Consider the following 26,478-nt stretch of genomic DNA (forward strand, 5'->3'; position numbering starts at 1 on the left):
GTTGTTTGAATGTGTTTGACCGATTTTTTTTAGCATAACTGGGGATTGTAGATTGTTTAATTTTAATCAATTGGATTTAACTATTGTATTCTGTCATTTTTACATACTGTAAGCCGCCCCGAGTCTTTGGAGAGGGGCAGCGTATAAATCAAATTAAATTAATGAATAAATTAATTAATACTGCGGTTCATTCAAATCTGGGTATGTTTTGTCCTAAGTCTCATATCTATGCTATCTCTGCCTTGAGAATGCATTAATGTATTACAAGCATACGTTTAAAGCATACAGCATTACAGCTGTAATGAGGATGTGACAATTACCTGCAGATATTACAAAACTTAATATATCTATGTAAAATTGAGGCAAAGTTACAAAGCTGTAATTTTTCTCCCATGGATGTCCAAAAACACATTTTAAACATGCCCAGTTTTTTTTAAAGGGAATTTAACTGGGGGTAAAACGCACATGAACATCAAGATATTTTGAAGGCTCGCAAGTGCATAGAACAATGTTATAATACCATTCTTTGTTATGCTAATAGTTGCTTGCCAGCTGCTTCAAGCTGCCCTGCAATCATAGCCAAAGGCAGCCAACCCATTACATGGGTGGCAGGGGGGCGGAGGAGGGCGTCAGGAAGGGGCAGCTTTAAATTAAATACTCTGCTACTTCTAAAATTGTAGTTCCTCAGCACAGATTCAGATCCCCGAAGGTTTTTAGTTTGGGGAATTAAACGCTGAAGTAAATCTGCCTCTGGAGACATTTGATGGATCCAAGCTGGCAATAGCTGCGACAGATGTTAAAACCTGGAAATAGTGGATGATTTGTGGTGGCAGATGCAGTGAGGGCAGTGATGGGTTCCTACTGGTGCAGTCCCGAGTGCTGCACAGGTAGAAGCCCAGTGATGACATACTTTTTGGTGATTTTTTCCCTGGGTTTAGTGTTGAAAAAAGCCCTCCCACCCACCCTCATGTTAATGCCGATCTTTATTTTTTGCCCAAAGCACACCTGAGAAGGTCCTCAGCTGTGTTTTAGCTTGTAATGTCATCCTGAGCATGCCCGGACATGGGTATGTGCATGGATCCAGCAAAATTTAACTGGAACCTGCCCTTGGGTGAGGGCTTAGCTCCTACTCTTGAGTTTGGTTCATCATTTTCTTACCTCTCCCTTTTGTGGACATAGTTTGGAGGAGGACGACGACGACGATGATGACAACAACAACAACAACAGCAACAACAACAACAACAGAGTTAGAAGGGATGTGGAGGTCTTCTAGTGCAACCCATGCTTGGGCAGGAAACCCTACACTACTTCAGACAGATGGCTATCCAACATCTTCTTAAAAACTTCCAGTGTTGGGGCATTCACAACTTCTGGATGCAAGCTGTTCTACTGATGATGATTTGGCTCACTTCTCCATTTTATTCTCCAGATTCCTTGAGAATATTGATACTTCTGATGCAATGTTTTCTGGGTGAATTGGGTGAATGGGATATATCAATGAACTATTATACAGTATCATATTCCATGGTGGCTGGGATACTCTGAGAATTGACATCCATACATCTTCAAGATATTAAGTTTAAGCAACACTGTTCTACAGTAGGTAGGCAATGAAAGTATTGAGATTTCAACACTGTGTTGTCAATAACCAACACAGCCTCCTAGAATAGTGGGACTACTTTTAATATTCCAGAATGCATCATTGGGGTTGATAAATGTAATTACAAATCTTATCATAGTCTTAAAAAGACAATTCATCTAGCTTTGAAGAGTCTGTATTATCTCAACTTGGAAAACAAGGAGACCTCATTCTGACATCTTTCATGAGCTGTTCCACATTCAGCATTTATAGCTTTTTAGTTCACAAGGGCCAAAACAGAGCCTTACATGGTCTTGGATGCATCTCCTACATTCCCAGATTAATCTTGAGTTGGATTAACTTCTTCACATCTGGGCAGACTGCCAGGACAAAGTATGCATTAAATTAAAATTGAGCTAAGTGAAATATTTTGCAACATCACAAGGGAATCTCTGGGTATCAGAGATCAATCAATGCTTTCCATCTGCTTCAGCAACAGACACAATTTCCTTTTTTAAAAAAATGATGACTAGAAATGCCTATATCAAAATTTGCTAATTAAACTCATTTTTGATAAAGGCATGTACGAATTTCACTTTTTAAAAATTCAGGCTACCTCTCATAATTTCTAGCCAGAATAACTGTGACTGTTTAATAATTATCTTTATCTTTTGGGGATAATTTTACAATTGTACACACCACATACAATATTGTATATGACTGTATATAATATTAAGTGTGAACCATTTCTCTGTAGGGGGTGTTGAACATACTGGACACTTTCCGCTGGTATGGTTGGCTCATAATACTATGTTTGTGTGCATTTTCATGATGCTTCACTTTTTAAAAATTGTCTTGTTTGAGTTATCCTTCTTATTCTACAACTTTTTAATGATAAAAAAGAGAGCATAATAACGAAGGAGAGGTTCTTTAGTCAGGCACTTTCATGCTTGGAAGTCTAAGTAAAGCTTAGTCATGATGATTCCTAAATAAGTGAACTCTTGTCAAGGTCAAAATTCAATTGTACGCAGGATTAGGCCCTAATTAGGGCAATTTTTATATGCCAAATGACAGAATCAGCACTGCTGATTGGTATTACTGTGGTAAAGTAGACCTAATGTCTTCATCACAGACTAACAGAATGAAATATGGCATGCGAAATGCTTAATCATTTGTTTATATTAAGCAAAAATGTGGTTATCTATCCTATGAATCATTGTAGATCACAATGTTAGAAAATTAATGCCTCACCATCAACTTCCTTCAATTTCTGATTTACTTGCTACAGTGTAAATCAGCATAATTCTAATCAACTATGTTTGAAAATTAGCACATTATTTGAGAAGCGGATATTCTGTTTGATAAGACTGCCAGGCAAAATGTTATAATTGGTGTTGGGCGAACCGAACCTGCACAATTCAGGTCCGTACTGAATTTTGCGGTGTTCGGCATACCGGACCCGAACCTGAATTTTAAAAAAAATTCGTGCTCCGGTTCGGCGTTCGTGCTGAGCACCGCGAAGCGCCACCGCCTCCTCCTCATCTGCTGAGAAGAGGAGGAGGAGCCGGGCGCCGGTGGCGGCAGAGGAAGGTGAACACCGGGGAGATGTCGGCCGGTCGGGGGGCTGGGAGGGAGGCACAAAAGGAGCTGGGGAATCCCACGAGGAGATTCTGGGGGCGGGGCTTTGGCATCATGTATACCGGCATGTTGCTAAGGATGCCAAGGTGATCACTTCCTGAATGTCATCCTCCCTCCACCCCTGGAATCCCATCGTTTTTTATTTTTATGGATTTTTTATTTTTATTTATTTTTATTTTTATGAAAAAGGATGCCGCAGTGGTGCCGCAAGCAAAGGGAGGTCCTTTCACATAAAAATAAAAAAAATATTTTTACATGAAAAGACTTCCCTTGCTTGCGGCGGTGCTGCCATGTCCTTTCACGTAAAAATTTTAAAAAATATTTTTACATGAAAAGACCTCCCTTTGTTTGCGGCACTGGAAGCAAAAGGAGCTGGGGAATCCCACTAAGAGATTCCGGGGGCGGAGCTTTGACGTCACGTATACCAGCAGATTGCTAAGGACGCCAAGGTAATCACTTCCTGGATTCCATCCTCCCTCCATTATTCTAGTGCTGCCCCCAGAATCCAGGAAGTGATCACCTTGGCGTCCTTACAACCTGCCGGTATATGTGACGTCAAAGCTCCGACCCCGGAATCTCTTCATGGGATTCCCCAGCTCCTTTTGCTTGCGGCGCTGCAAACAAGGGAGGTCTTTTCATGTAAAAATAACAATTTTTATTTTTATGTGAAAGGATACCGCAGCGGCGCCACAAGGGAGGTCTTCTCATGTAAAAATATTTTTTATTTTTTACGTGAAAGGACGCCGCAGTGGTGCCGCAAGCAAAGGGAGGTCCTTTCACGTAAAAATATTTTTTTATATTTTTACATGAAAAGACCTCCCTTTTCTTGCAGCGGCGCTGTGGCATCCTTTTTCATAAAAATAAAAATTAAAAAAAATAAAAAATCCGTAAAAATAAAAAACGATGGGATTCTGGGGGTGGAGCTTTGATGCCATGGACCGTTTGGGTTCGGGTTCGAGTTCAGCCAAACTTTGCGTGAAGTTTGTCCAAACTTGCCGAACCCGAACACCGTTGGGTTCGCCCATCACTAGTTATAATATACACTGATATATACATTTTTATGTTATGTATTGTGTATTTTTTCGTTTATTCAACATGATTTATCTCAATAATGAACTGGCTTCATATATTATATTAAATCATAAGGTACGTTCTTGAATAATTACTATTGAGTTCACACACAGTTTCTAGGTTTGCTCAACATGCTAAACCCAAACTAGAAAAAATCACAATAAGGCTGAATGTAAATCATGTGTTGCCCATTATTCTTTAACAAGACTCTACTAAAGAGCAACTTGTGTGTTTTAAGCCTCTCCATGATAGAAGTCTCAGTATAAAAATGAATAAATTTTGTTTTAGGTGGAGGGTTTTACTGAAACAATTTGGAAAGTCTTAAACGGGAACAATTGATAAAATACAGATACACTAAAATAATTTTTAGATTAGGAAAGCAAAATTAAGTTCTACTTGCATCCAGGAATGTAGCAGTACTTTTAGAATGTACAGTGCAATTAATGTACAAAGTAAAACATCAGATTACATTTGTAATTTAACTAATTTGTTAGATCATTAAAAGCATAGTGGTCATTTCTGTTTAACCCTAGTAAAAAACATATTGTTTTTATTTTATTGTATTTTATATTATCTGGCACATTATAAGCTACCCAGAGTCAAATGAAGTTTGGCAGCATAAAATTTAAAACATAGTAAAATAAAATAATACATAGGATATCTTTGTCCTATCTTTTATCTCCTCCAGTTTTGTTGAATTTTATTTAAGCCCCTTTAAAACAAGGAATTTAGTATTCTAATTATTATCCTTGGGCATATTACTTAATCAAACAGTATACAGTAGTTTTAATTTTTTATCTGTTTAAAAATATGAAAAAAACTAAAAGATACATACTGGGATCTATTAACAGGTATCACAGTAATTTTCACAACTTGATTGCGTTCCTGCACACTTTAGAAAAATAAAAATAAAAACTCCTCTAGTGATATTAAAAAGCATAACATTTTTCATCTGCTCCATTGCTGAAATGTTTGGATTTTTTTTAAAAAAATTGTCTCCTTCAACTATGTATCAGCAGATATTTTATTATAACCCCTACCATGTCTGAGGCTGGCTAATGCTGACTTGAAGCTATTTTGCTCAAAATCATCTGGAGATCTAAAACAAGGAAAAGCAGCCTAAGAGAGATTAGAGAAGGTTGTTTTGCTACAATTTACTTTTCATAATTAAAATGTAGTGATACTAGTCTCTGTGAGAAGAGTGAATAATTATTCCTTTTTCATTCTGCAAAATTAAAATTAGATCCATACATTGTGCTAAGCTATAAACCTATGAATGTGGATGGCATTTAGGAATCACATTAGTACTGGCCCTTAACCAAACCACATTGTCACTTATTGTAAAGGGTGTAGTTGGAGGGGTAATTGTTACTTAATCACATTGACTAATCCACTGAAAGATTTCAAAGAAAATTGGCTTTCATTTGTCACTTTCCATGACCTCTCATTTTTCCCCTTAGAGCAGAGGGTCCTCAAACTTGGCAACTTTAAGACTTGTGGAATTCACCTCCCAGAATTCTACAGCCAGCATAGCTGGCAGCATAGCATAGATGGCTGGAGAATTCTTGGAGTTGAAGTCCACAAGTCCTAAAGTTGCCAAGTTTGAAGACCTCTGCCCTAGAGAAAGTCCATTCAGCAAGCAAAGACAAAATAGCTAAGTACTAGGAGCTCTTTAGATGAAAACACTACTTTATTTCAATTAGTAACAAATTCTCTGGGGTCACTAACCTAACAGAGGCTATGGGAGTTGAAGTCCACAAGTCTTAAAGTTGCCAAGATTGGAGACCCCTGTTCTAAGCAAGTGTTTCTCAACCTTGGTGATCTGAAGATGTGTGGACTTCCAATTACCAGAATTCTCAACTAGCATCTTTGGTGGCAACTCTGCAAGTTGATGTCCTCACATGCTGCCAAGGTTGAGATAAATTGTTTGAAGCCTTACCAGTGGATCCTTCAATCTCTTAAATGTTTTTCTAGAGACTACACAAACATGTGTTCCCATTTCCATTATTTCAATGGAAGTTTCAGTGAACAGATTGTCTCCTAGGAAATCTCTTAATTTAATTCAATACATCTGCATCTCCTCGCTAAAACAGACTATAAACATGAGAAATATTTTCCTTAAAACTGAAAACAGGAATTCAGCCTCACAGTAGCCTGGGGATTCCAAGCCAATTTCAGTTCAGGAGGGAGGGTTTTACGGGAACAATCCGTCTGGTAAATTTAAAATGGGCAAGGTGACAACATACAATATGCTTATAAACAATATTCAAATTAGGAAAGCAAAACTAAGTTCAATTTATATTTAGGAATGTTGCAATGCTTTCATAATATACAAAGCAAAATAGCATTATAAAATATGTTCTGGGATGTACAAAGCAAAACAGTATTATGAAATATTCTAGGATAAAAAGGGGCTTTGATGTCTTTAGCTGATCTAACCAATTAAAACTATACCAGTCATATTTTACTTGCTCATATATTTGTGTAAATGTTTTCTTGATAGCAGAAAATGAAAAAAACAGAGTTAAAGTTTTTAAATGAAAAGGTTTTATAATTTTAATAAATATATATCAAGAAAAAAACACTTTACTACAACATCACCTTAGTATACAAATATCTAAATATCTAAGCTTAAAACATTCAATGTTTGACATATATTGGAAAAAGAAGAACAGATCTTTCTGTTCTCAACTGAATCTAACACAAGAAAAGTCAACTTTTAAAAAAATTGGTCCATGTGGACAAATGACTAAATGATCCTACTCATACACTGTATGAATGAGACCTATATTTAATATTGATAGCAATAATAAAAATGCTTTTGTCTTGGAGAAAAAAAGGTGGGACAACCTTTTAAAATGTAAATGTCAGCCTTTCCCATTTTGGCGTATGTCAATTTTATATTTAATTCTCTATAAGCAGGACCTATGGGTCCCTGACATATACTTGTGATATAGCAATACAATGGGAGAGAGAATCTTGAATATTCATACATGAGACATTTTATGTGCCATAGAAGCATTAAAAATGTGCGAGTTGACTCAATCAGCTAATCTCTGGGGAATGGATTTAGATATAAGGAGACACGGTCTTGCCTGAAGTTAAATTAACACCATTCAAGACTGCTAGCCAGATGGTTAGCTAATTCCTCTCTCCCCGAAGATAATGACAAAGTCCTAGAGAAGTCCTGTAAAAAAAAGGGAGGGGGGGTTTCTATGCATTCCATTTCTGTAGTTATTTTGGCTTTTAATCCACCTCCTTGTTGCCACATGTGTAATGAAGAATTAACAGAAATGGATGGGATCTGGGTAAAGAACTCTCTCACCCTGAATCGTAATGATGTGTAGTCTTTGTGGGTTTCTTTTCTTTTTTTCTGCACAGTCTTTGAGAAACTGGAAGGGAGGGCAAGGCAAGAGCTGAGAACTTCGCTAACTCCTTTTGTAGCAGCTAGCAAGATTCTAAAGTTGTCCACATGGCACAGATTCATTTAGCCTCATTCAGCTGCTGCTGATGCATCACAGTTATAGGGCTGTTATTGGGGAAATGGGTTGATATCATGAAAACAGACTGCAGAGTCTTGGTCAAAATAGCCAGTCACAAATGTTGGAAATCTAATCTGCATACAAATCTAATTATTATTATTAAATGCTCCTATTCACTTCATCACTGTTTTCCTTTCTCCTATACCGGGTTAGGCAAAATTGGCTCTTCAATGACTTGTGGACTTCAAGTCCCAGAATTCCTGAGCCAATCATGCTAGCTTAGGAATTCTGGGAGTTGAAGTCCACATGTCACAGAAGAGCCAACTTTGCCTACCCCTGTCCTATACAAAATAAATACTGAGGCAAGGGAGATAGAAAAATAAGGAAGGGGGGGAATAGAATGGTCCATTGATTTCTCCCTCCACTTAAAATTAGTTGGAAATAAAGAGGAAAGTCCACCCGGTGACAAAACTCTTTCCTGTAAGTATCCCTAGTGGCTCCCATTTTTTAATAGGGCTGCAAATTTTTACCTTCCCGGTACAAGTAAATGATATGGTTCCATTCATTTGCATAGGGAAGACAGACGTCAATGGATACCACAATATGATCCAATCATTACTATTGATTCTGCGCTCCAGTACTGTGCAGAATGCCCCAGCTCTAGAAATCTTTGCATTTCTTCAGTACAGAAAAAAGTAGAAGGCAACCTTGTGTTTTGTAAATGACACTGAGGAAAGGTGCCCTTCCTGGCTATTGGAGCTGAAATGCTTCCCAACTAAAGTGGTACCTCTACCTAAGAACGCCTCTACTTATGAACTTTTCTAGATAAGAACTGGGTGTTCCAGATTTTTTTTGCCTCTTCTCAAGAATTATTTTCCACTTACACTCCTGAGCCTCTGAAATTGTAACCGGAAAAGGCAGGGAGAAGCCTCCATGGGGCCTCTCTAGGAATCTCCTGGGAGGAAAGAGGGCCTCCACCCTCTTTGTGGTTTCCCCAATCACACACATTATTTGCTTTTACATTGATTCCTATGGGAAAAATTGCTTCTTCTTGCAAACTTTTCTACTTAAGAACCTGGTCATGGAATGAATTAAGTTCGTAAGCAGAGGTACCACTGTACTTCATTTGATTGGTTCCTGGTCCTCATGTATAACTAAGGAAGTTAAGCTCTTCCTGCTGAATCTTGAGCAACTGAACTCTACTTCAGCAGCCTCCCAGCAGAATAGTGCTATGAGATATCCTAATCTTTAATTAGGGTTGTCTGCAGGAAGGGAGAAAAAGTCAAGAGGGCAGCCTTGTCTGTGAAATTAAAAACACCATCATGACTTTTCTGACACAGTCACTCCTGCCCCCCTAATGCCATCTGTAGCTTCCTTGCTTGCTAGATTCTTATAGAAAACTCTTGGTTTCCGATATAGGGATATACTAATAATTATAAATTAGATTTTTTAGACTATAAAAGTGCACTAATTTTCTGGCAGATTGCAGTGAACTTAAATCTGTACCTCTAGTGAAAATTAACACTTTCTCATGGTTTCTCTTTGGATATTAAGAATGTCCTTTCTATAATAGTAAAAAAGTTAAGCACATTTTAAAGAAGGATAGTGTGTCTTAAGGGGGGAAATATATTGAAGTTACCCTACTAGAAAATGCTACTTCTTATCCAATCGAATATGTAGTTGCTTCAGTTTTTGTGTGTGTATATTGCGCTAATACACAGCTTATTGTCCAAATTGACTGGGTTTATACAATACTAAGCCATGTTGGTCTAACACATTCTAAGGCCAAAACAAACTGTATTATGGTTTATTGTAGTTTTGAACCCACACTCTGCAAATCAGGTTGGTGAAGGGATTCAAAAGAAGCCATACACTTAGCATCAGTTAATAGGTAGTTTAGCTAATTCCTAGTGTTAAAAAGTACATATTTCAGTTCCCAGAATTTGCAATTTAAATTGCTTCCATATCAGATGCCAAATGAAGGGAAGAGAATGGTATTTTAACCCTGTATTGTCTTCTCTGACTCGCAGCAATTTTCTGGCAGACTTTTTCTTAATTTATCAGCTCATATCTTAAAGAAAATGTAAGGAATGAATCTAAGATTTTTCTATGCAAAGCATATTCTATACAAAGGAAGCAGCAATCCATTCACGAATTCATGTTTTTCGTAATTAATTACATCAAAGATGTTAATACAGAATAACAGGAATTACTGGTTATAGGATAAAGCCTAAGAAAGGAAAATTGTTTTATAATTATTTGAATAATTAACATAGATGTAGAGAAAAATGTAAATAGTTTTAAGGGGGTTAAATGTTAAATTAATTCTATTAAAGCATAAATTGGATCCAAATGAAAGTTTTTCATTCATTTCTGCAAAGAAGTAAGGGCGTGATGCAGCAATAATGAACTGTGCTGAAATTATAATTGCTCCTAATTCAGCCAGATCTTTAAAGGTGTGATGTAATAATAATTATTCCCATTTATTGATTCTTTCAGATATAAAAATTATATTTAAATAGAACAAAATTCAATGTGTGCTTTACCTGGAATTAAAGATCTTGAATTTTAGACAGAACATCTTAAAATGAAAAATTCCAGAAATGATCCAAATATAATCCTAATAATTGAATATTATCCCCTTCTTTCTCCAAGATAATCTTTTTTTAAAAAAAGATTGAAACTCTTACATTCATTTCAGATAAAAATCTTATCACCACATCATTTATTAACATTGTGCTTTTTTCCAAAATAAAAAAAACTCTACAATTATATGAAAACCCAGTACATGCTCTTTACATTTTTCTGAAAAGAGAAAATGACGTGAAACAGAGTAAAATATAAAGCATGCCACTGGTTCATGAACTTCATTATACTAAAAAGAAAAAGGGGGGAAATATCAAAGCAACAGACAGTTGCCATAGAAATATTCAAAGAGCTAATGCTTGTTTACAAGAGACACATCTCTATTGTTTTTTTTCCTTCAATCCTTTCCTTAAAATGGCAAATCAAAAAGCGACTGAGCAAAAAGAATGAATAGCGGCAATTGAATAGGAAATCAAGCTTTGTATTTCAAAGGAGACAGAATTCTAATAATATTTGATCCACCCTGTTATTATTTTTTCCTGTTTAGGTTATATCCCTGCTGTAGCTGTTTTCTTAAACTTAATTTTCACCCTGGAATAATTAAGATTAAAAGTAAGGCACCAAAAAATCTCTGCCATTATAGTAATAAACCACTATAAGGCTTGTTCGTTCTTGCAGCTTATCTGAAAACTGTGCATGTGCTGGAACAGTGTGTAGCATTTCAAATTGAGTCTCCATAAAAAGGTGTTATTGTACCCTATCAATAAAACCAGACTTAAATACAATGTCATTTCTGGACCATAAAGTGGGCCTATTCCATTTCATTTCTATGCAGTCTTTCTCACAGCCATTTTAATGGGCAAAATGTATTCTTCCTTTCACTGGTAACAATTTGCTTATCAAATGTATAATTAATTGATAAGCATAGAGAAGATTCCTCTTAATTCATGCTAGTTTCCCAAAGGGATACATGAAAGGAATTGTATTTTCTCCATCTGGTTTATTGGTTCTTCTAGCAATGGAAGTATACAATGCAACTGTGCTCTTTGTAAGGATCCCATGTATTTATAAATAGCTCATGATGCAGACCAAACATATGCTTTGATGGAATCTGCTCCACGATCACTGAAAGTATCCATGAAGCTTATGACACATTTGTACCTGTTTTATAAAAGCATAATGAAAATTGATCCAAACTGATTTTGTTTTTCTGATAATGTCAACACTGTGCTTACTTCTACACTGAAATTCTTCAGAAGATGGCTCATATTTTATTTCCTTTACTGCAACAAATTTTGCTACCTGGTAAACACTCCCTTTTTCGTAAACACTTCTTCCAAGATTCATTCATGTTGCTTTTGTCATCGTGACCCATCTCAAAATAATTGTAATATTTGTTTTTACATTCTACGACGTGATCACTTTTCATAGATTCCCAGTCTGAAGCAGGTTCTCGGTCTATATCATGGCCTCCTTTCTCATTACTGAATATTGACTTGTCCTGAGTACCATGTGGCCCAGCATTTGTAATGAAAATTTCATTGGCATGTATATGTTCATCACTCCGGTAAACAGGGGAACTGCTGCTACTATATTCCACTTGTTGGGAACAACTTGGTAAAGATACAGAAGCGTCAGAATTCCCCACTGTAGAATTAGTAGATAATGGTAAACTTAAATAATGGCTGCCACACTCTTGATAAAAACAGCAGGTGTGGATTTTCTCACAGTCCTCTCGTGCCATCCGAAGACGCTTCCTGTAAGGACAGTCATGAGACACAAACCACTCTTGACTTGAAGTACCTCCAAAAGAGCAAGTAGGAAAGCACCAGTTGTTTTGCATGATGATCTCTCCATGAATTCTTTTCATTAAATTGTTTATGAGAACAGATCTCCTTAGGTAGACTTCAGGGTCATCAATGTACTTCAGTTTTTCCAAAGACATGTAAAGAATATGTGCCCGCTCCTCAAATACAGAGATTGTCTAAAATGAACAAGAGAGAGGAAATAATAATAATCAAAATGAATGCAGTATTAATTAATAGAATCATGTCACTGAGATTTTATCCGTCCATGCATCATTTGGGCCACTGAGTCTCTTTGGCACAAGAGAGTTTAGATCATCTTTTCTCTTTATCTTTTATTCATTTTATTCCAATTTCTTTAATCATTATGAGCTGCCCAGAGTCAGAGCAATGAATTATTCTATTATTATGGTTAAGTGGATCCATTGTTGCTTATTGTCCATTATTATTCAACACTCACGAATCTTATTGGGAACTGCGAGTCTTAATATTGAGTACAGTGGTACCTCTATTTACGAACTTAATTCTTTCTGTGACCAGGTTTTTAAGTAGAAAAGTTTGTAAGAAGAAGCAATTTTTCCCATAGGAATCAATGTAAAAGCAAATAATGTGTGCAATTGGGGAAACCACAGGGAAGATGGAAGCCCTCTTTCACCCCAGGAGATTCCTAAGGAGGCCCCACAGAGGCTTCTCCCTGCCTTTTCCTTCCTGTTTCCTTCCAGGAGATTCCTAGAGAGGCCCCATGGAGGCTTCTCCCCGCCTTTTCTGGCCCTGTTTCTTCCCAGGAGATTCCTAGAGAGGCCCCATGGAGGCTTCTCCCCGCCTTTTCTGGCCCTGTTTCCTCCCAGGAAATTCCTAGAGAGGCCCCACAGAGGCTTCTCCCTGACTTTTCCAGTTACAGTTTCGGAGGCTTGGGTTTGTAAGTGGAAAATTGTCCTTGAGAAGAGACAAAAAAATCTTGAACACCCGGTTCTTATCTAGAAAAGTTCATAAGTAGAGACGTTCTTAGGTAGAGGTACCACTGTATATTCAACCTGATCACCAAAGTAAGACTTCTTAAATGAAGGAAACTGGATTTAGCTAGCCACTGAAAGAAACCACAGTACTTGATACTTAGTAATTCATTACCAATGCATCTTTGAAGAGTCCTTTTAGCAGAAATATGCTACTAAATAGAACAATGCGTGAAAAAGTATAACAATTTTAGGAGAACAGCTTTGCTCTGGAGATCTGGCTGGCACCTAATCTGATGTCCTTCCATAAGATTTCAGGATGTATCTGTTATGCAAGACAGTTGGAGTTTGATATTATTTTACTGACCATAACAGTCTTGGTTGTTTACACTTTGTGTTATGTCTCGATGATGAGTTTAACTATATACCTTTTTAATGTATGCTGTAAAATGTTATCATGTCAGATATGGCAGTATATTATTTATTTAATAAATAAACAAACTATTAGTAGGTTTGGTGCTCAATCAAGTATTCATTACATATTGTAATTTTTGAAAAGCAATACAAATACCAGATTATAAGGATTTGGGATTACATGTAAATACACTAATTCATATGTTATTCAAGATTACATGTACATACACTAATTCAAGCATGTACATATACTAATTCATATGTTTCTATTATAAAATTTCAGCATCAGGTAAAGTAATTTTAAAAAGAATTAATTGTTCACTACAAAACCTGATTCTATTGCAATTACTGTTGTTTATAGCTACAAACTGATAAATATCTAGTAGACTGTTTCATGATTGCTGTAAAACTATCTACTAGTCTGTTCTAGTTCCCATGGGAATCCTTTCTATTTTACAAAAAAAATCACTATTACTTTTAGCAACCTTACTTAGCAAAAAAGCCATGGTCTAAATGAACCGTGAATTCTAACATTCCTTTGCAAATGAATTTTGAATTTCCAGATGTCCAGGCAATATAACAACTGCAATGTTCTCCTTTTGTGTATTATTACAGGCTGGAAAAAGAAAAAAAAATCAGTCCCAAGGATTGTTACACTGGTGTCAAATTTCATAATGAGATACTTATGGGAAAAAGAAAGAGATAATGGAGAACAGAACAGGTGAAAATCTGTGCAACTATGCAGCAAAATGCATACTATTGCACTACAGCGCTGTTCTGGGGAAGCAATTTCTCTCTCTCTTTCTCGCTCCCCTCTCCCCCTCTCTCTTTCTCTTTGTTGTTTGTGTGTGTTGTATTAGTTCCCTCTTGAATATTAAAGTTTTCAGACAGTGCATCCAGAAACATGTTCTGTATCACTGATTCCTAAACAAAGCCATAAAATAAAGCTTCCTCTTTGCAGAAATCCTGCTTTTGTTTTAAATTAGCATCCATGCACAATTAACACAATGATAGTAATTTTACTACCTATCCCAATAAAGAAAGTCAGGTGAATAGAAACAAATTTTAATGTCACTGAGGGTTTTTAAATCACTTATACCCCATCCCCCATACAGAGTTAACTATAAAGCAACTGCACTATTGATATTGTTGCTGTACATTCATTGCTGCTGTTATGATTGCCATCATCATTATTATTAACATGGATGCTGAATATCTGAATGGAAGAAACTCCAAAAGGCTTTTCTATCACCTTTTTCCACTGCATCCTCAAACACCCTTCTGGAAGGCTATGAAACTTCCTCAAGCAACATTGGATGCAAGCTGAGAATTGGAAGTCCACAAGTCTTAAAGTTCCCACGGTTAGACATCCATGGTTTATATGACCACAGGGACAGAGTAGACTACTCTTACTTGTCGTTCAATGCAAACTTTTATACAATGCTTTTTTACTTTAAAAATAATGTGTCCCCCTAGTCAAGTCTCAAAATTGCACATCCAATTGCTATATTACATCAAGATTGTCATTTATGATCTGAGTTTCATTTCCCCCCTCGATTTTTATGTGTTTATTTTACGACCAGGGGTTTTTAAGGTCTTGGCAGGTTGGACTCTCATTGGATAGTACAAATAATCCAATAAGGATTTTCCCCACAATATGGTTTACATGACCCCCTTTATCTACTCTGTGAATTTGAGGCAGTATGTTTTTTAAGAATCTTGTTCTGGAGGGAAAGGGCTTTGTGACACTTGAAGTTGGGACTTTTCCTGTGGCTACTTATTTCTAGGACAAGTTTTTCTGAGCAAGCTAAACATAACCATGCTAATAATTAAGATCTCCTGTCATTCTCATAACGTCATAAAGATAATGACGCCTCTATTTTAAAATGAGAGGGGAAAAACCAGGCTGATAGATATTATTTTCTAAAGGTTTAATGAATTGGCTTTATGGGATTTAAATTGGCTCATCGGGTTTAGTAGACATCTCCATATAACAGAATGCTATTTGGTCCATTTATTTCTCTCATTATGAATAAAAAGTAACAACTGAATTAGGAAATATTAGATTTATAAAATAATACAAATTTGTATAAAACGCTCAGGTTTGGCCAGTCCTTTGGAACAAGCCAGACAACCTGGCCTAGAAGTTAGATTTTATTTGTTGGTATCTAGAATTAGATTGCTTGTGAATACTGAATTCCTATTCCCTTAGCTTAAAAATAATCAAAACTAGCCAAAGATACTGATTGTATTTATATGTCACATGGTGTGATACAGTAAACTAACATTTGAAAGAAAAGATTTGTCAAATATAAACCCTGGTTTGAGACTCCCAAACAAACCGAGAATGGGGTCCAAGAACAACCCATGGCTTCTAGCTCTAGCCCTTATATCACTGTAAACATATCATGGAAAGAGCATCCTTTTCTGGGGCAAGGAGAACCAGGTTGCAGCATAAATTGGCATAAGGTATTCTTCCAGGTTCTGGCTTTCTAAAATGTAGGAACGTACTGTAATCAGTATTATTCGTCATCTATGATGCCTCCCGTATGCATCTTGCTTCCTTCCTTGCCATCTTTGTTAAGGTTTAAGTCAATTTTAATGTCCACTAGTATTATTTTAATGTTTTAATATTTTATATTCTTGCTTTTATTGATTGTACACTGCTGGTTAGGCAGCATGTATGTTGAATAAATAAATAAATTTACATGCAATGGGACTCAATATTTTGCGTGAGAAAGATTCTATACTCAACAAACCATAGAAAGAGTTGGGTTTCTCCCAGTTTGGACTGGTTCTTTAGAATCGGTAGTGGGAATTTTCCCCTGCTCGGTAAACCGGAAGCGATTGCCAGTTGGCCACACCCCTGAACTGGCTCTAATGGTGGTGCTGCAGGTGCTGCCATCTTCTTTTTGGCTTCTGTGCATATGCAAAAGCTTAGTTTTCAGCACTCCACATGTGTGTGTCCAGTGCGGCCACAATGAGTGTGTGCCCATGTGAGGCAGGAGGAAGCGAATTGGTGGCGAGATAAGTTAGAACTTACCCTGGACCATAAACGATTTGTTCAATGATCATCTATGAACAGCACAGGGAAAAATTACATTCTCATGATGCTAAGATACTATTAATTTCTGAGTTGATACAAAAGAATTGCCCAATTTTTCTTCACTAAAACAGAATTCATAGCAATAAAGGAAATTCAAAGAAAAAACAGTTTATATTAACAGATTACATGTTTAGAAAAAGTAGACCCTTTTTTTCAAAAACATACTATTATTTATGGAAATTGAAATGCATTGCACTCAAGCAAACAGAAATTATACAATTTCAAATCAAAAGCTCAGAAGTAATAGCTTTTTGAAACTTACTTTGGGTGTACAGTTACTGACTGGTGGATGAAAATCTTCTTCTTCCACATACTTTCTTTTAAAATATGTGATCTTAGATGGTGCTACAGGGTTTGGATTTCCTCTGTGGTGTAGTGCTGTGGGAAATAGATTACATATGGTGTAAACTGTGTCTGACAGGTACAAAAGACCAATGAAGGAGAATGTTTGTAGCTCAGAGTTGAAATGAGGAATCCTTGGCGTTCTCTGAACTTGGCTGTTTTCTTACAGATGTTTCATTATCCAAATGAGGTAACATCACCAGTGCAAAAAATACGAAAGAAAAAATATTCCGGCTTGTCTTTCTGCTTTGGACATATAAATGTATGTGTGTGCTCCAATGCAGTAAAGAGCAACAGGAATATCTATCATCTATCTATCTATCTATCTATCTATCTATCTATCTATCTATCTATCTATCTATCTATCTATCTATCTTCTATCTATTTACCTATCTATAATCTATCTATCTATCTATCTACCATATCTATCTATAATCAATCTATCTATCTATCATATTCAATAACATTTTATGTGAAAAATAAACTGAAGCAATAGAAGCTTTTCCAAAAAATTTCTGAGAAAGAAATCTGTTTATTTAAGTATAGTTGTCACAGTTCAAACATTCTTTACATACTTTACTTTAAGAATTTTTTATCCTACATGTCCATCTGGGGAGGGGACGACCCTGCAGCTTTCATCACTGAACACGTTTTAGGAATTAGCACGTTTGCCATCTTAAAAAGACTAATAATTTTAATACATTGCTAATAGACAGTAGCTACTTATAATCTTCAGGACTGGTTTAACCAGAAATATATTTGGTGAAATTATGACATATTCTTGAAAGTAAAACTTTTTATATCCCTTTTTCATCACCCCATATTTTATCATGTGATTATATGTTTCTGAGCTATGCTATTAAAAATGTTAATAAGGGGGAATGCGGAACGCTGATATAAACTAATTCTATGGAAGCCAAAAGTCACAGAGTTCCTCTCTAGAAGGGGAACTCCCACTTCATAAAACCTGCTGAAGTTGCAGCAGCTAAGGAAGAAAGACAAAGTGGTCAGAAGTGGGTTCCTCCCGGTTCAGACCGGTTTTCCCGAACCAGTAACAAACCGTAGGTGACATCACAGTGATGTCACGGAATTGGATCGGTTGGCGCCAGTCAATGCAGGCAGCCATCTTTTTTTGCATTTTTAAATTTTTTTTAAAAAAAATTCAGTGTCAGGTTTATTTTCTTCTGTGCATGTGCATAAGCCAGATTTCTGGCACTGCACATATGTCGCCATGTTGGTTTTGATTTTTTTTAAAAATGATCTTTCTGCCACTGTGCATGTGCAAAGCATGCACGTGCCCATGGCGCATGACCCCATGGTGTGGGAGGAAGCGAACTGGCAAGGAACCCACCCCTGAAAGTTGTGTCTTGTAATGCTCCCACTTTTCAGAAATGTCTCCTCCCATTGGTTTTTGGATGATATCATATCAAACCTATCATATATATTTTTCAGACCTAAAACCTCTATTTGGTCTGGATCCTACCTTTTTGATCCTTGAAAGGACCAAAGTAGCAGATTTCCCCAAACAAGCTCTGCAGCCAACTTCCATCTCAACAAGCAGCCTTCTCTTGTACCCAAAACGGTATTGTACTGTATTTTATGCTTTCCCCAGCCCCAAAAAACTACACGACTGCATTTTAAATGTGATATTGCCTGTAGAACTTGATTTCGCATTGGGCAACCTTCTAATAAATAATTTCCCTTGAAATGTGAGTAGACAAATGGAAGATGATGCTATTATTGTCTCAAGTGCATGCATTATTTTAATTTTCCAGATTTTTATCTCTTTCACAACAGCTCTCTTATTGTAGAAGATTAAGTAGATTTGTATGACCCCTTATGACAGGAATGAACACTGTCCTTATTGGTAGACAAATCTTGTTGGTAATTTATGTATCAAATATGCATAATTTGCTCTAAACCAATTTGAAATGTTCTTTAAATTCAATATAAAGGAAGTGATTTGGAACAGGTAACCAAGATGTAATTACTCTGAACTCTTTAGAGACCAATATATACCACAATTTAGTCTGGGTCATGGTATTCCAATCAGACAGTGTTCTACCACAGAGAGCAAAATTTTAATTATTGTTTGCATTTAATATGGGCACCTGTTTGGGAATCATTGTTATTTTTCCCTATGCTATTTTAAACTTGAAATAAAAGCTATACAAAATGAAGTGAGCACAAACTTAATTTTCAAAGAGGGTACTGAAGGACTTCACCCTATTATTGTTTTTGATGCTAACTATCAAAGTTGGAATAAGGCTTGTATACATAGTTATTTATGTCTATAATATTGTTTTGGTGACTAAAAAATGTTTATAGTACTATTTAAACCTTCACCAACATTGGGGGAGGGGAATGGTTTATAGATCACTGTCCATTTGGTTTTATTAATATAGATTTTAAATTTTAGCCTTCTTTGTAACATTTATTTAAATCATGCTTCTAATGTGAAATCTAAAGCCAAATTTAACATAAGCTTTCAAGCATGTGTAGAATCATAAAGCAACTATAGTATGCTCATATATAGTTGAAATCAGAGGTAAGGAAGAACCAGGGAAGCCTCCAGCCCAGTTAAGATGCTTACTTAAATTCAGGATGGGAAACCTGCAGCTAGGCGGCTGCATGCACTCTGTGGTCTCACTCAATGTGCACAAACAGAAAGCAAGAGAACTATGCAGGCTTGCAAGGCAGAAAGTTCTAATTTTGGCACTGAGTTCATATACCAGCAGCTCTCACTTAACTCATCATCACTTAAGGCAGCCTACCCCAGTGACTCTCCTCGTGGGTCAAGAGCCTTTTATTTAAAAAGACTCTTCTACACATACATCTGAACCATCGTCAAGTGATGAGGAATAAATCATTTATTTTATTTTATTTTATTTATTTATTTTGTCCAATACACAATGAGGGTTTTAGTGGGTATATATACTATGTATACATAGTAAAATACATGATGAAGGTTATAGAGGAGATACTCATAGTAAAATATATCTAAGAAATAATAGAAAAGAAGGTATAGTAATAGAACATATCAATGAAAGAATAGAAGAAGAGATATAGGAATAGAAGAAAGGTATCATGATAAGGTTCAGCTTTGTCTGTTGTCCTCCTAAAGGAATATGAAAGGTTCTGCTTTTACTGTAATGTACAGCAATCCAAATTACGCCCAAATTTGGGCAAACATTATTCATTGAAATTAAGGTTAGTTAATTCACATAGATGTGAAACCATTTGGCTCCCGTTTATTTTGGATAACTTTGGTTAAAGGAGATTTCATTTCAGTAAATTCTGATCCATAAACTTTATAAACTATTCCGTGTTTCTTCTCACAAACACAAAGCAGTGAAGGGAGAAGAAACTCTCCCCTAAATCATTACACTGAGATCAGTTCAAAATTACCTCTAGAAGGAAGTCAGAAGCCTCTTCCCTAAAGATCCCAAGATTTATCCTAAATTGAGACAGGGGAGGGTGTGGCTAACTTTAGAAACTCAGTGGGGCAAAATACGCAAAGAGAGAGAGAGGGCGAGAGGGAGAGGGAGAATATAATAAAATATGTCAAAATGACAAAAAATAAAGATATGCTATAATTCTACTTGCTATCTAGTTCTGTAACTTTGGTTTGATTTTAGAACAAAAATGTCCACTAGATTGCCTAATGTGACAAAATCCATCCACAATTTTATCATGTCATCTTCGGTTTATAAAGTTTACCCTCAAAAGACACCTGCCCCCACTTCTTCTCTCCCCTCTCTCTTTAACTATAGGTATGTTGTGTAAATTCCAATGCTCATCTGCACCATTCATAGGAAAATGGAGATTAAGTTGGAAAATGACTCTCATTTTGAAAAACAAGGTTCTGACTAGAAGTTGAATTTACTTTTAAGCTCATATTTTTCTCCATTCATATTTTTCTCACCTAAGCTCAGAAAAATCTAACAATTAAGAAAGGGGCTTATGAAAACATGAAAAGTGTTTTTTTTTAATCAAACTATTACCCTTGAGTGGAGTGAGACAAAGAGGATGTTAGAGAGAAGATCCATTGACAAGAGAACCAGCAAAGGAGGCCTTTGCCTGCACTAAATCCAATTCATCATACAAGTCACAATCATTGCTGCACCACATACACAAACACCCATATTGGCCACCTTTTGCTTTTGCAACATGGAAAGCAAAGCAGCCAAGAAAACGAGAGACCACCCTCCTATGTTACACAGCAACCATAGGATCAGTTCAAGCAAATGCTTCTCCATGGAAAGCATTAACTGAGATTTCACTTACAAAGATTTTCTATAGAGCAGTTTATCATAAATGCATCTCTTTTCAGTTTATCAGCCTCCTACCCCACCCCTGCCTTTCACATCAGTGGCCTCTTACTGTGTTAACTTGCATGAAAATGCCCATGTTTGGACAAAGCTCTCCTCCAAGTTGGGGGGAAAGCAGCAGCCCAAAATGAAGGGTTTCGTGCCTCTTGCATTGCGGGTGAAATTTCCATTTAGTGGAAAGCCTGATTTGTTCAAGCGAGATCCTGAAGCAGGAAGATTTGGAATCATATTCAGGCCCTTTCCTAAACCTCGGGGAATAATCCGGGAGCTAAACATCCCCAGTCTCCAAATCTGGCTGACCAATTGGTTGTGGAGAGAAATGAAAGCAGAATCTAACAACAGACACACACACACACACACACACAGTCAGTGTACTGAAGTGCTTTAAGGATGCTAGGTTGGGGCTCATCATCACGTCCCCTCCATCCAGAGGTGGGCTGCTAAGGTGGAACAGTGATGTGTGCACACCCCCGTGGCTCTGAGTGCCTTTGGAGTCCAGCGCAATTCTGCTACTGCACCTGGGCAGGTTGCAAAATCGGTTTTAAACTGAGAACATTAACATGTTTACAAAATACAGAGTGATTCCAATTCATTCGTTATAGCTCGAATTCTACTGGCCACAAAACATCTAACCTTATCCCATCTTCCCATCCATTTTTCCATTGATCGTATTCATTTTAGTATCCATAATTTCAAATTGAATGTGTTCCGATACCATGTATCAATATCAATTTTGTATTGTTCATTTTGTTGCATCCTTCCAACCTAAAACTATTACTACCTGGGCACTTTCTACAACTGCTTCCTTACTTTCTCTGAAATCACCCATATCCCTCTTCATTACTAATATGGCCATCTCCTTCGTAATCCCCCATTTTATATTTATCATCCTATTAATCTCGTCTTGCATCTCTTTCCAAAATTTCTGCGCTACTGAGCACTCCCAAAACATATGCATGAGCACCCATCTCTCCTGACATCCGTGCCAACAGGCTGCCTTAACATTCTTAAAAATAGGTGCAAGTTGTGCAGGCGTCTGGCACCCCTTATGTAATCTTTTCCTTCTCATCTCTCTAATGACCAGTCAGTCATTGAGCACCCAACTACCTCCCAGGACGGTTGGGGGGGAGGAAGAACCCAGCGGGAGTAATTCTACCCTCGCTGCATTGCGCTCCGGGGAGGAGGGCGAGCTGGTGCGTAGCGTTTACCTGAGGGCGGAGGCTGACCAACCGGTGTCCGGCCGTCGCTGCCCGGCGGCGGCGGCGGCTGCGAGGGCTGCTGTTGCGCCTGCCCCTGGGCGGTACTGCTGCTGCTGCTGCTCCCGGCGGCGGCATCCGAGGTGGGGCTGCTCTTGCCGCAACAGCGCGCTTCCCACAGCGGCTGGAACTCGCCGGCTCCTTCGGAAGGGACAATAGGCTCGCAGAAGCTGCTCAGGGGCAGCACCAGAGTCATCGCGGCGCCTCCGATCTGCACGCGGGGAGACAAAGATAGCGCGGGCAGGTCAGGGTCGGGCACCGCCGCCGCCTTTCCTACCTCCCCCGCCCCGCGCGTCCCCGAAGCTCCTCGCCCTGCCCCGGCGTACCCTCCTCCGGCGGCGGCCATTGCGGGCCTGCGCGCTGCAACGGGTCTCTCCACCGAGCTCCTTATGGGCCCCGAGGGACCGGCGCTTCCCGCTCTCGCTTTTGCCTTCCGCACCCGTCGCCCGCTCTCACCCTTCGCCTCGCCTCTCACCGCCGGTCGCCTCCGTCGCCCCCGATTTTCCCTTCGGCGCCTCTTATTTCGCCTATGTGGCTTAAACGGGGAGGGCGATCCCGAGAACGCCAATCCCCCGTTCCTCCGCGATGCTCGTAGAAGCGCCGCCGGTCCCAGGGTCTCGTCTGACGTCCAGCCCGACAGTTCAGGATGGCAGCCCTTCCCCAAGCAAGGCAACCCTTTCTCCCACCCACCCACCAGTTCACTGACCGTCTGCCCAAAAAGCCCTTGGCTGCCGCTCACGATTCTTAAATTCAGAGTTCCTCTACAGTGATAGAGAGAGAAAGAAAGAAAGAGGGGAAGGAAGGAAGGAAACCAATCACTTTATTCTCTACAGATACAGAGATCCTAGAGACTGCTTTGTATATTTGTCTCTTACGAGTGGCTTGTTGCTTGGCCTGCCCCCCCCCCTCTCTCTCTCCCCCCTTTCTTTCTCTCTCCCCCCCTTCTTCCTTCTTTCCCTTCCCAAGGGAAACAGAGCGAGACTCTTAGGTAGTTGTTTCCACCAGCTCCGATTGGGTTGAACTGGATCTGCCTCCAGTCAAAACACTGAGATTAAGACAGAAAATTGGCTCGGGTTTCAAGCGGTGAGTTGCAATCCCACAGGAGCCAAGCACAACATCAGTGGAGCAAGCAGAATATTAAACAGGAGCAGGGATTCCGGGGCCAGAGCCAGGCTGTAAGCCATCTATCCAATCCCATTGCAAGAGAAGGAAAAGGAGAGGGAGACGCAGCATTTCTGAGAAGGAGAGGCAACCCACATTAACAATGTGCTCTCTGCAATAATGAATATAGTCCTTGGCACACAAGCCAGATGTATTCTCAGCTTTGTTTCCTACTCTTCAAGAAACAAGAATAATTCTGTTTTCCACCTTGAATATTTTGATGACTGCCAAAAGGCAAGTTTTCTCCAAAGTAAGAGTGCACGGGTGCTGGTAATAAATAAAGAATCAAAGGCTGATATTGTGTTAAGAATTATAATCTGTCTGGCAAAATTAATAATGAAAGTTAAAGAGAGATTCAAAAAAATGGATGAGTTGACGGGGATTGTTTACATCAATTAATCCAACTGCCCCTCTTAAATAGGACAGTCCTTTGGATACCTGTAGACCTCCCTACCATATTTCTTCCTAGTAAGAACTTTGGCAAATTAAATATGCCTGTATCTTTTAATTTTTTTCTCATAAAGTTTGGCTTCCAATCTTTTTTTTGTCCTGAAAAGTTTTCTTTGAATGTAGCTTCTCTATATGAAAGTGTGATTACAAAAACTGGGCACAATACAGTGATCCCACGATTATCGCGAGGGTTCCGTTCCAAGACCCCTCGCAATAATCGATTTTTCGGGATATAGTGGTGCGGAAGTAAAAACACCATCTGCGCATGCGCGCCCCTTTTTCCATGGCCGCACATGCGCAGATGGTGTTTTTACTTCCACACCTGGGAAGACCCAGCAGCTGAGGAGCCGCCTGCCTGCCCGCTTGTCCACCACTTTTCCGCTTGTCCCCCGCTTGTCCGCTTGTCTGGCCGCCGCTTTTCCGCCCGCCGTTTGTCCGCCACTTTTCCGCTTGTCCAGCCGCCGCTTTTCTTGTCCGCCCACCGCTTGTCCGCCGCTCTGGGAGTTGAAGACCCAGGGAAGGTTCCTTCGGCCGCCCACCAGCTGATCTGCTCGGCAGCGCAGTAGCAGCGAGGAGCCGAAGATGGGGTTTCCCCGTTGCCCACACAAAGGGGAAACCCCATCTTCGGCTCCTCGCTGCTACTGCGCTGCCGAGCAGATCAGCTGGTGGGCGGCCGAAGGAACCTTCCCTGGGTGCCGCCCGCCGCTCGAGAGCAGGAGGGGGAGAGATAGAGAAAGAGAGAGAAGGAAAGAAAGAGATGAGAGAGGGAGGAAGAGAGTGTGAGAGAGGAAGAAGCAAGATAGAGAAAGAGAGAGAGAAAGAAAGATGAGAAAGGAAGGGAGTGACGTCATCGGGTGGAAAAATCGCGATATAGCGTTTCGCAAAGATCGAGATCGCGAAACTCGGAGGATCACTGTACTCCCAAATACATAGTCTAATCAGCTTAATTGCAACAAAAGTACTATTTTTTGCTGTCTAGAAACAATACTTCTGCTCAATCCAAAATTGCTTTGGGCCTTTTAACTGCTGCATCCTCTTTGATTCTGTAATGGTCAGAGTGATGCAGTGATTGAAGGCTCAAGGCTAGAAACTAGGAGTCTTCGAGTTCTAAACTCACCTTAGAAATCAGCTGAATAATATATTATTTAATAATTCATATATTAGTAGCAGGAAGGATTACATTCGCACAAAAATGGAAAGAAAAGGAAATTCCAAAAGACGAAGAGGTTTTTAGGAAAATTATAGAATGTGCAGAATTAGATATGATGACGAGACGGTTAAATAACCAAGCTGAAACAGAATTTTATAAAACTTGGCAGAAAGTTTACAATTGGTGGAATGCAAAAAAGGATTTTTAAAGATATTGAAATAAAACATTTAATAGTTAAAAATACTAGGTTTGAATATATTACATAGCGATATTTGATAGATAAGTTTACTTGTACTAATTGATTTCAAGCATTTTAATTATAACTATATAAGTGTTAGAAAGTATTGAAAAGTCAAGATTTTTATGCTATTATTGTTTTTAGAGTGTTTATCTTTCTGAATTGATCTAAACTAGAATTAGTTTCTTTTTTTCTGTATTAAGAAGACTTCTATACTTAGCGGAGCAATTGCAGCTCCTTTACATGTTAAATGTTGTTTGTCTTGTTTTGTTTCACATTTAAAAAACCTAATAATTTTTTTAAAAAAAGAAATCAGCTGAATAACGTTGGGCCAGTCACTCTCTCTCAGCCCTAGAAAACAGGCAATGGCAAACCATTGCTGAAAATTTGCCTACTGAGCTCATTTTAGATTGTGATTTTTGTATTCTATGTTAGTAGCCAGTCTCTCTAGTTTGGTGTCATCTGCATATTAGACTACAACTCCTCTCCCTTTTGTTTAGGTTATTTATAATGTTGTAAAATATCATTCATATGATGATGGAATCCCAGGGATAACTTTTTTTCCAGAGCACTAAAGTTATAGCACCCCCTTGGATATGGTTGTTCAACAAATTGCAAATATAGTGGACCAAGTTTCCTTTATTTCACATTTATCCATTTTATCCACAGAGATATCATACCTGAACTTGTAAAATACCGTGCTAAAATCAAGATGATGATGATGATGATGATGATGATGATAATAATAAACATAAGCATAATAATTTATTAGATTTGTATGCCGTCCCTCTCCGAGGACTGAGGGCAGCTCACAACAAAGAGATCTACAGCATTCACTTAGTCTAGTAAATTAATCACTCAGTCATAATAAAAGAAAATATAACTATGGTTTGGTTTTGACAAATCCATGCTGGCC

General features: G+C 38.3%; 1 protein-coding gene across 1 annotated transcript in view; it reads right to left on the reverse strand.

Moving 5' to 3' along the window:
- Positions 1 to 6,818: 6,818 nt before the first annotated feature.
- SERTAD4 (SERTA domain containing 4) overlaps positions 6,819 to 26,478 on the reverse strand; it is a 38,962-nt gene continuing 19,302 nt past the window's right edge. Inside the window, 3 exon segments of the mRNA XM_070734489.1 lie at positions 6,819 to 12,340; positions 16,897 to 17,012; positions 22,516 to 22,774. Of these exon segments, the coding sequence (XP_070590590.1) occupies positions 11,621 to 12,340; positions 16,897 to 17,012; positions 22,516 to 22,774 (1,095 nt within the window). The 3' untranslated portion in view covers positions 6,819 to 11,620.

Source organism: Erythrolamprus reginae, chromosome 1 (assembly GCF_031021105.1).
Source record: "Erythrolamprus reginae isolate rEryReg1 chromosome 1, rEryReg1.hap1, whole genome shotgun sequence".
Lineage (NCBI taxonomy): Eukaryota > Metazoa > Chordata > Lepidosauria > Squamata > Dipsadidae > Erythrolamprus > Erythrolamprus reginae.